Source organism: Candoia aspera, chromosome 3 (genome assembly GCF_035149785.1).
Source record: "Candoia aspera isolate rCanAsp1 chromosome 3, rCanAsp1.hap2, whole genome shotgun sequence".
NCBI lineage: Eukaryota > Metazoa > Chordata > Lepidosauria > Squamata > Boidae > Candoia > Candoia aspera.
Window position 1 is genome coordinate 183,994,991 of NC_086155.1, and position 11,790 is coordinate 184,006,780.

The window sequence follows — 11,790 nt, forward strand, 5'->3', positions numbered from 1 at the left end:
AATGATAAGGTGACTTGAAGGCAGACACAACATACAGTAATATATGTGGCACTCCTGCCTCCTGGTTTGTGAACTTGTGTTCCATCATGCTTACTGAGGCAGTCGTAAACCTGAAATGTCAATATATTCAGTCAATGCAAGTAAAGTAATGGGACTGTATTGTCTCATCCTATTGATCTTCTGTTGTCAACATGGATACATGACTTCCCGCCCCTTTCAGCTTTAAACAGATTTTAATTAGGCTTGCAGCTATTGGATTGTGTTTCTTTAGCTAGCTATGCATACACCTGACCAAGCACTGTAGCAAAAGGGTCAATCCCTCCAAGTTAAGAAATATTTATTTGATTTTCTAAGGAGCTTATTTACAAACAGCCATTCTTTGGGCTGACTTATGGTTCATTTTGTTTTTTAGCTTAAATGTTTGAATAAAAAGTTTAAAATATTAATTACAAATTAATCATGTTTTTCTCAGTTATTAGACTTATCATTTTTTTCCAGTTTTCAAGAATTCTGAGTATTATTTAAAAAAAAATCTTACACAGGAAGATCTATGTCATCTCAACTAAAACCATGTTGTTATGATGTTCATTTTTAATTCCCATCTCAGGCTTTAAAATCCAGTCAATCTATCGTTCCTCCACCCACTCAAAAAGCCATGGTTTCTTTATCATGTTTTTTTTTTTAAAAAATCCTAAACCCAATCAGGCTGACCAATTAAACATAAACAGAGTGGAGTGAGGAAAGGTGGGGACAATAATCCCACCTTTGCAAATCCAGTTGAGTAATTGATTTGGGGGGGGGGGGAGCAGGGCCAGCAAGGTCTCCATCACCTCTCCCCAACACACACACACATACACACACACACAGGTAGATAGATCCCTCTTCTCCTCTCACTCCAGGCTAATCTTTAAATGTAAATTCTCCACCAACTAAGAGGAGAGGCAAGATAAGAGGTTACATCTTCACTTGGAGCCTGTTATCGACTTTAGCATCATTTAGAGAAAAGGAGAGGGCTGTTGCAGAAGAGGGAGAAGCGTGCGCCCACCCTCCCTCCCTCCACTTGAAGATTACCTTCTGGCTGAGGAGCACACGGGCAAGGACCGAGACAGCAGCGCAGCGAGGGCTTTGTATTCATTAAACACACATTGCAGCTTATCTGAAGTAAAAGCCTTGTCAGGATGGCACATTGTGTGTGAGAGAAAAGAGGGGGGGCGCAGGGGGAGAGAGAGAGAGGCAATGTGCATCAGGGTGATTACAATATCAGCCTGATCCAGATGGAGGCAGGAAAAATAAACAGAGGGGGAGAGAAAGGCATTGGCCTATGACTGAGGGGGGCTATTCCTTCTGGAAGTAGAAAGACCAACTTTGATACATATATACACACACACACCAGCTAAGAAATCAGACCTGCAAGCAGTTTCCAGCTCTCCATATTTTTTTCCCCTTAAGTTAACATTTACTTCATAAGCACCTATCTTTTTTTCTTTCTCTCTCTCTCTCTCTCTGAAAAGGACTAGACTGAATGCTAGGCAATGCTCTTTCTCAGCTAGGTGTCATGCCCCAGAAGATATGAAGTAAAAAATGGATGCAAAGGCAAATTGATTTACTATATTTATAATCTGAGTTTCCTCAAAGGAACTTAGGGTAGTGTGCATCACTCCTATGGACCGTGTTTTATCCTCATAATGATCCTCTGATGCTGCATTCGCTCAAAGGCGGTGAGTGGTCCAAGGCTATCCAATTTTTCACAGCTGCATGGGGAATTCAACCCAGTATCAAACACCCAACTGTGGGCAATCCAGGATCTCCCAGAGTTTTGGACTACAAAATCATCTAATTTTATAGATGCAGTACAACCTTATAAGCAGCATCAAGTTATTTGCCCCAGGGTTAGAAATTAAAATAGGAAAGTCAACATTAAAATCTTCATTCATTTCCCCATAGCGTATTAACTCTGTTTCTCTTACCACTGAATAACAATTTAATTTTCCTTTCCTCTCCTATTCATTCGTGTCAGTCACCTGCCTGTTCCATGGAGTACTTGCTCTTTTCTCCTTGTGTTTAATTTTGCAAAATGCACAATACCACACTGTAATGGGCCACCGATCAGAGCTGAGTGAATTATACTTGCAATCTGGAATAGTTTTAGTTGTCTTCCTTCAGTGTAGAGCTAGCAGAAACATGTTCCTGTTTGATGAAGAAATGTGACAAAATGGAGTTCTTTACTAGAATATGTTATACTGAGAAAGCCAATCTAGGTAATACATTTTATGTATTGGGTTCATTTTAATTTGCCCATAAAAACTTACCTTATTATCATCATCATTTGAAAACATTTGGTACAATACAGTTAATTATGCCAGATATTTCTTTCAGATCTGAGAATCACCTCTGGTCCCAGATAACATGACTTCTCTTTTTTTACTCTGCACATTCATTTTTTTCTTTTACATGTTTCCTTCCCCTGCCCCAGTCCCTTCCCCCTACAACACAATTATAAAGGGAGGAACAAAAAAAGGTGGTGATGCCATCAGTATGACCTACCTTAAATTAGGATCTGAACTATGTGTCCTAATCTGCTAAACTGACAGCCCAATGAGCCATGCATTCTACCTCAAATTAATTGGCTTCAACATGTTAATAAATGAAATACACAATCTATAATCTCTTCCCTGAACTGCCAACTAAGGTTTCCCTTTCTTTTAATTCATGTGAAACAGACAATGGAGTGAAATAATCTGATAAATTAGGAAATCATACTGAATTCAGTCTTTGACCATTTCTAGATTCTTCTTTCAGTATCTAATATGCTTATGAAACATAAGAAAGACATATTTCTAATCCACTGCTTTTCAATAGCAAAGCCAATGTTTTTTTTAAAAAACTGTACTGTACAAGTTATTATTCTTTCTCCACACAGGAGTACTGAAGAATGACAAATTAGATGGTTGGAGATTGAGACCTCTCCTGACTGATTTGAAAACTGAAACACAGTTTCTGGATGAAATCAGAATAAACTCAAGTAGAAAGAAAATACTGTATATCAAATAAGCTAACAAACCAACATATTCTACAAGCTTTTGGAGAAAAGATCAAGTGCTATTAATTATTTGCCATAATAAAGTGGTGCATCTATATTCTGAAGAAGCATTCTTCTGGATATCAAATGCAGTCAAACAGAGGCAAAGGTCTTTCCCCAGTTATTTGTCCCAGCTTGCAGTCTTCCAAGTTGTATCTGTTTGCCATAATCAGGCATAGCATGTAAACCTAGACTGATGTTTGACCTGATCCACAAGGCACTTCTCAACAAGTAGAAATGAACTATCATTGCCATAATGGTGATGGTTAATTTATTTTGGAATAACTGCAGGTCAACAGCAAAGCAAAAGACAGGCACTCTATTATCCTATCCAAAATCTTTTTTAGCACAGGGACCCCTTTTCCACCAAAGAATAAGTGGGAGATAAAAGGCCAAAACCAGAACCTAACATCACAGGAGAGATTTGTTTATGTGGAAACTGTATCGCTATAATGAAATCATACATTAAGGAGATTTATGATAAATCCTCGACTAAACTAATAGTAATAATAATAATCTAAGAGTCAACACTGAATTGATGACACGTAATCAATCAATCAAACTAATAATGTAAATTTTTTGTGGCATTATTGAGACACAGCACATGGTATTCTTTCCTATAAGGCTTATACTTACAACATTTGCTTCTATAAAAACATTAAGACACAGGTCTATTAGCTTGATCATCATTATAATTAATTAGAACCAAGTCCCAGTAACTGCAACAGAATTTTATTTCAAAAAATCAGTCTAAAATAGGAAAAGGAAAAACTGGAAAATTGTTCTCTGAAATTTCTAAATGTACACTATGAAAAAGAACGTATTAGTTTAAACTGGCTTGCAATTCTTTTCACATATTTGAAAGACACAACATTCCCACATCTTGTTATCCCTTTCTCTTAATACTCATGTTTTGGGTCACTAGATTCAAGAAAAATCAAATACACATTCAAATAAAATCAGAAGCATGCTCACTGCAAATAGATCATTTCCGGTAGTAGCAATTTTATATGTAGCATGCTACCTTCAGTGAAATCCATAGATGGCTAGTTTGCAGTTCTATGAAGTTCTATGAAATGCCGTGGCTGGGTTCCCATACTCCATATGTGGGTTTGATTTTGGTTTAACATATTATGATTTGTAAACCATGGCTTAGTGAATTATGTATATCCAGATAATTGTAATTTATTCAAGAAATCAGATTAAGTTGATCATGGCTTAACAAAACTGACTGAATCCAGTCAGTCAGACTTAATTTCAAGTCAATATTCATAGTCTGCTGGTTTAAAAGCAATCTGAACTTTACCCTATGCCACACTATAGAACAAATATGCACCGGTTGTGCAGCCATTATGTAGGAAACAGTGGACTTGGCATCAGTTCTACAGCACAGCTTCCAATAAAGGATTCTCTCCAAGTATTGAGTTCAAAATTCCTTGTGTTTATTTTCCAGATCTGCTACATACATTGCCCTTATAAGGTATCTTACTTTTTGTTTAAAAAAAACTATTATCACTTTCCATTACTTTTCTTTAAAAAGGAAGCAATATATATGTGATATACTTGATGGTCAGAGTAAAAATGTATGAGAGATTCATAATCAAGGCTGTCTGAAAGTCCAAGCTTGGGGCTACAAATCTTAATTTTAGCTGATTCTCTTAATAATGGACCACCTTCTTATAAATCAAAAAGGTCCATCCGCCTTAGGCAGAGAGGCTTTTTTAGCTGTTTAATGCTTCAAAATCTAACATATCTTTTCTTGCATTGAATATGTGAATTCTAGTGTGCAATAATGTGAGAATACCAACATATGACCATTATGCCATAATACCTTTTTGCTCAGCTTGTCATTACTTCTTATAATTCTTACGTTAATTATGATCATAATTACTATAAGCAGATGTGGTGGCAATTCCTAAGATCTTTTTATGGCACAGTATATATTTTTATTCCTCTAAGGTTAGTGGTCATCTGCATCAACACAATAAGGTCAAGTAGAACGCACAGAAAACACATACTTGGAATAAAATGTTACAATTCCTCTTCCATTTTAGTGAAGACTTCCTCTCCACTATTCTGTATGCCTTGTATTAAAATGAACAATGTTATAATTTGTGACTAAAATGCATACTTAATGTAAATCTAGCATCCCCTTCTCATCCATCTCTGATGCATAATACAAGTCCACTGCAACCACACAGCATTTAGTTCCTTTCAAAATTAGTTCTGTCCTCTGTATGCAGCATTAATTTATAATAAAATAATATAATTACATTTCTCTGTAAGGAAACATCTCAAGATTCATTTCTTTGCTTTACCACTTCAGTCTTTAATTAGTGTGAACAGACAGGTGACCCTTCTCTTATACAAATGAGTTCTAGAAATAGGGCAAAAGTAGCTCTCTCTGTTTAGACAACATACAGAGCCCTGCTCTGTTCTTATCACTCACAATTACCTCCATTATACTGAGGCAATGCTTACTTTAATAAAACATTCACTGCTCTTCAAACATCATTTGAGAACTTTCTTATCAGAGGAAGGTGAAAAAAAATAATGAAGATGGATGTCGATGTCTTTCAGATTAAGCTAATAAATTCTAAATCAAAATCTCTTTACAAAATCATTCTTTTAACCATTCATACTTGTAAATACTGGTCTTATTCACTACTACTTTTATTCCCCTATAAACTTAAACAAAAGCAAGCTTGAATTAGAATATAATCATTCTATTTTTAAAAAAATGCTGCATTTAACAATGTACGAATTCATGTGAAAAAGTAATTATGCCATGTATTTGAAAGCTTTTGTCTACCCAGATCATTCAGTGCTCAGCATGTTAAAAGGAATGTGGAGATTTAAAAAATTTCACACTGGAGTCCATTCTTCCACGAAAGATGGGCCATTTACATTCTAATAGTAATATTCCTTTTTATGTGATAGTAAAACTCCTGTAACTATCACTTCCCAAGTCAGGGCTCAGAGAAAAAGACCATTTAGAAAACTTATTCTAAGCAGAGCCAATTCATAAGAAATCACCTTCATCCAACAACAGATGATTATTTTACTTCTGTTGAGTGGTTCCAAAACTAACTTGATGGGGGCATTGGAAAATATTTGTTTGAAAAAAAGGGGGATTCATACTGCCACAGTGATTATCCATCATCAATCCTTTGGAATTACCTAATATTTTAATAGCAATGGGACTGCGGCAAACAAAGTCGAAGTATGAACGAACACCAATTGCAAGAGAGCTTCCCCCTCTGTCTTCAATACAAGCTGCTTTCAGAATGCCTGCTAAGAACCTCAGTGGTTTTTCTTTCAGTGACTGTCAGCTGAACTCCATTTCAAAACAGTGAGAAATAGGAGTTGACAGAGAAGAATTCCTTAAGCTTGCTGGCCATTGACCACTGCTTCAGGTGCCGTGAGCTTCCTGTTCCCCCTTTCTATGCAACGAACAGTACTTCTCAGCATAAGATATGATGTGCAGCAGCAGCATTCAGGATGACACATTGATGCAAACAAAGGTATACATGTGGTGCTTTAGTAGAGGGTCACCAACACTAGCTTAACAATGTGAATGGGTAAAATGCTATTTCAAAAACAAAATAGGGATCACTGAAATGATGGACGCCTTTGAAGAAAAACAAGTTGAACAGCAGCAGATACTAGAATGAAATGGCCTAATATTAAGTACATTCCACTGCAGAACAGAATGTGACTTGTCTATTAGTTCATTCATGAGTTTTTGAAAGTAGGGTATTTCTCATTACTATGTGAATGAAGGTTGGATTTCCCATTCAACTGTTGCTATGGTCTTTCTAAACTAAATGATAAACTATATTTACAGTATTACATAGTTCTATACTAGAGAGTTGGAAAGGGAGAGGTAGAATCAACCAAGCTGATTCATCATGCACAATGAAAATAGATATACCATCTTGAAAAGTTTCATTGCAATACTTTAAAGAAAGTACTTGTGAATACAATGACGTTTAATCACTGGTGAGATTTGAAGAAACCACCCATCACTAATTTAGTGACTGTATATTGACAAATGCTTCTGAGTAAATAATATTTAGATTGGGTTTCTAGAAGAGAGTCTTTAGAAAACAATTGTTTCTTTAAAAAAATTTGTAGCTATAGAATATCGTATTGGTCAGCTTTATTTAGGAAGCTTTCCAGATTTTTTTTTTAAAAACCCCAATATCATTATCAATTATGAAACAAACCATTAGAAATTAGTATAAGAATATCATCCATGCCATATCTATTTATTTTCTACAGTCTATTTAGTCAGTAATTAGCTGAAATAAAAACTATGTAGAAGTCCATCATATCAGTATGAGGAGCACCTTTCTCAGCAAACAATGTCATCTAATTTTTAAAAAGGTGCCAGTTTAGAGAGCATTTGAAGTACATTATGCTATCAGCAAAAATGTTCAAGTGATGAAATTCTGAAATTGCTATTACAGTATTTTGTCAACATTAAGAAGCCTAGCTTTTTGTTTATTTAAAAACCATGCATTCATTAAAGAATCAAAATAGATTAAAATTGGACTAGAACTGAAAAGAAGAAAAAAATCTGATTTGGTCAGCAACTCAGACCACCATCAGGGAATAAATCAATTTTCAGCAGCTGCAGACAGCCATTTAAGTCTGGGACCTGAACAGATTAATTAGGAGAAGCAATGTTAAAGTTAAAGGGGTCAGAGTTACATTAAGTACATGAATTTTTGCATTCCAAGACTCAAAAGTCATCCATCAAGGGGGTGGGCCAGATTAGAATGCTTCTTAGGAAAACCCTTTTGCATAAAATGCAGTGTAAAATCTATATGGAATCTAAGGCTGCATCTTTATGCATTTACCTAGGGGTAAGCCCTACTCAATGCAATGGGACTTGTTTCCAAGTTACATACATACAATCACACTACCCCACCACTATCTCCACATGTGCTATCAAAGAAAAAAAAGTTCAAAGATATAATTCAGCATGTGAGTCACATATTTCAGTACATATCTGGTCCAAGGGTAGTAATACTCTGCTTTCATATCTAAAGAATACAGTGAGAATTTGGCTAATATGTGCTAATTTAAATCCAAAAACAGTTTAAGAGATTCCCTGACCAATCTCTCCTAACAATGAAACAGTAAAATGAATAAAACTTCAAACCAATGAAAATGGTTAGTGATCCTCTGTGACTTTTGAATTGGGTTGATTTGAAGGAAAACATATCAATGATTCCTAAGCTAAGGCTGTAATTCTATCCTAAATGCACTTACCTGGAAGAACCACTGAATTCAGTGACTCTTACTTCTAAGTAAACATGCTTAGTTAGGAGCATGCAATGCATTTACAAAACAGCATCCTGTTTTAGACTCCTTTTCATAAATCCAATCCCTCTGAATACAATTTAATTAGAACTTTCAATTTCCAGGGTTTTTTTTTAAGTTAATATCCAGTTCTGTGCATTTCTCCTTACATATACTGATACCTACTGCGATCTCTATAAAAGTTAGGCAGATGAAAAAGCAATGCCTAGTGGTCTTACCTGAAATGCATTTCTGCAAAAAAGCAAGCAAGGGATGCCTTTTCATAACACTTCTACATTGTTTTCGGTGTAGAAAGTGCCTGACCCGTGTCTAGCCTGATGTTTGCCTATACGAAAGCCACCTCGACGGGTGTTTAAATATTTCAAGCACTCTGGCATCATACGAACTCGTGCCCAGCAAGGAACAACTTCCCACGGGGAGAGCGTTTTATGTCTTAGAAGTTGAGCCTCCCCCCACCCCCGCACGGCTATGATTTTTCGGCGTTCATCGAAATCATTCCGTACATGCTCAGAGGCGCTGCTGTACTTTTTCCTCGGGAAAAGAGAGGGGGGAAAAATCCCGGGTCTACTTCCTACTAGCTCAAATTTAAGCCTTGTGGACGAGGCACATCGCGCGCCGCCTCGGATCTAGAGGACAGGCGGAACTTACGGAGGGCTAAAACTTTTCGCTCCTGCGCTGGGGCGCTTTGAGAAAAATGTCGATCGGGCCAGAAAGCAGAACCGACGCTGCTGCTTTTCGGCAAGCCACCCAACCTTGGCGGGCTCAGAAGAGCCTCCATCCGAGAGGCGTCAAGGCTGCCACCAGAGCCCGCCTAGCTTAAAGAGCCGCGCGGGGGACAGAATCAGGATTCCCCGCCTGCCCCCACAATCCAGTCCTCAGCGCAGCTCCAGGATCTAACAGCGCGGCTCCCTTCTATCGCCACACGTTTTGCCGGGGATGGGGCGGCGGCGGAGATACTTACACCGAAAAGGACTGGAGACGCCAACCATTCGTCACAGGCCGAGAGCTGAAAATAAAAAGTTCCCGTCCTCCTTGGCAGAGATCCGACAGCCCCAGGCCGGCTGGCGGAGAAAAGCGAGCGAGGAAGAACGGAACGCAACCTCGCTCCCTTCCTTTCTTCCTTTCCCCCCACCAATCCGGAGGACCCCAGTTCACACGACCGATCGCTCAAGTCCAAGCGCTGGAAAGGGGGGCGGGAAGCAAACACAAAGCCAAAAGTCCGGCTGTCCTTCCTCCGGCGCGTGCAGGTTCGGTTCGGCTTCGGGAGCTTTACTGGAGGGGCCGCGCCGAGAACCAGGAGCGATCACACCTGGCTTGCAAAATCATCCCCGGCGCAAAAAGCGGGGAAGCGGACCAGGAGTCCGGCAGCAGCCGCCCGGAGATCCTCTTTGTGGGCCACGGCGAGCTGAAGTCCCAGCGGCTGTCAGTGGTGAGGCGCCCGCTTGCTGCCTCTCTCGAAGGCGGCGAGTCATAGAGCAGCGGGCTTCCCTTGCGCTCGACCGCCTTGGGCAAGCCGCTCCATGCAATGGCTGCACAGACCCGCCCTGCAGGAGCGTCTCCGCCGCTTGTTTGTTTGTCTCCGCGTGTGTGCGTGTGCGCGCGTGTATCGGTGGGTGGGTGAGTGTGCCTGGGTCTCTCCCCCCTCCTCCTCCTCCTCCTCCTCCTCCTCCTCTTCTACAGCCACCTCCAAAGTCAAGCAGCCGACTGCAAGCAGCTGGCCTGGCTCAGCTACCCAGGTGCAGAAGGGAGGGCTTAAAGCAGTGGGAGGTGATAGAGTTAGGAGACATCTGTGTCGGGAGGAAAGAGAAAAACCGGGGCGGGGGGGTCAAGTATATGTTAACTGTCCTTGGGTCCTTTTCCTCTTGGGCAGCAAGCTGCCTTCGTTTTCCTGCCTTTTCCCGCCTCCTCCCTGTATATAGTGGACGTGCCACTTGCTCCCAAGCGAAGCCGCTCCCCACGGCTGCTGCTTCCTTTAAAAGTCCAGACCGCCCTCGAGTAACCCAAGACAAACACTTTCTCCAGCCATCTGGAGAGCTGTTAGCTTCCCCTGCCTGTATCTCGTCACTTTCAGAAAAGACAGCCGGGACAGAAAGGAATCCACTCGGAGATCTCTTCTCGCCAGTTCTCTGATGGGGAGCCTGACTGTTCGCATTCACATTAAACCAGTGTTTCTCAACCTTGGCAACTTGAAGATATGTGGACTACAAGTCCCAGAATTCCCCAGCCAGCATGTGCTGGCTGGGGAATTCTGGGACTTGAAGTCCACGCATCTTCAAGTTGCCAAGGTTGAGAAACACTGCCTTAAACACTAGCTGGGAGAAAATCATCAGTTTCTTTTGGGTGTGCTCTCCTTTCCTTCCTTTTTCCATTTTGCAATTTCTTTTCTGGATTACTGTTATTTTAGACAAAGTTTTAAAAAAACACATGAAAACAATGTTTTTTTTTCACCCATGGGGGGCGGGTTAGTTTCACACTTAACTAGATAAAATGATCCCTCAGACATTCAGAGGCCCTCTCTTCAGCAAATGTGAATTTACTGAAAGAATTCCAAACTGGAAACAAACCTTGGGATGCAAAAGGCTGCTTTACCATTGGAGCTTTATTTGATTAACACTTGTGGCAATTAGCCAGTTCATTCATTGCTTCTTGAAATATGGTTGTTTAATTAGATTTTAATGGTAACTACCTCTTTAAAAAGGAGCTCCCTCTTTAGGTTCCACAGTGGTGGTATTTCTGTAAACATGTTACACCTGTTTTGTGACTTGGACAGTGGGCTTAAAATCACCCACATACTGCATATAAAATGATTTTTTGTTATGTAAATTGTAGCATTAGCAGCCCAATCCATTATGGCTAAATTACAGTGTTGGGCTTTGGTTAGAGCACAGTTTCTCAACCTTGGCAAGTTTAAGAAGTGTGGACTTCAACTCCCAGAATTCCCCAGCCAGCATGGAGTTGAAGTCCACACTTCTTAAACTTGCCAAGGTTGAGAAACCCTGGGCTAGAGAGCACTGAGTGGGGATGAAGACTCAGCTTCAAGTCCCCACTCGGCCATATAACTCAGCGGGTGATCCTGAGCTAGTCACAATATCTCAGCCTCCAAGGTTGCTAGGAGAGAAAATGGGGAGACACAGTAATATGCCTACTCCCTGAGTGAAGGAGGGAAATGAATGGTTTGAGTTACAAAATAATACTGCATGCATTTTGTTAATCTCCAAACATTCACTGTCATGAAATCTGAACTTTGTCGGCTGTATGACATATGGACTTGTTCTTCACTGTGAAATCATGTTCCCAGGTATTTTCACCAATGGATGCTTGCACATTATATTGCTTTGAATCATAGCTATCTCAACCTAAACTCTCTAGTTGCATTAGAC

At 39.8% G+C, this 11,790-nt stretch overlaps 1 protein-coding gene across 2 annotated transcripts in view; it reads right to left on the minus strand.

The window, feature by feature from the left end:
- The window catches only part of RUNX1T1 (RUNX1 partner transcriptional co-repressor 1), a 160,238-nt gene extending 150,098 nt beyond the window's left edge, over positions 1 to 10,140 (minus strand). The window contains exon 1 of one of the 2 annotated variants that reach the window (XM_063299473.1): positions 9,372 to 10,140. Coding sequence is in view for 1 of the 2 variants with exons in the window: in XM_063299474.1 (XP_063155544.1) it covers positions 9,372 to 9,399 (28 nt within the window). In the remaining variant the exon portion in view is untranslated. The remainder of the gene's footprint in view (positions 1 to 9,371) is intronic. The other variant, XM_063299474.1, reaches the window with a different exon arrangement.
- Between the last annotated feature and the right edge of the window lie 1,650 nt (positions 10,141 to 11,790).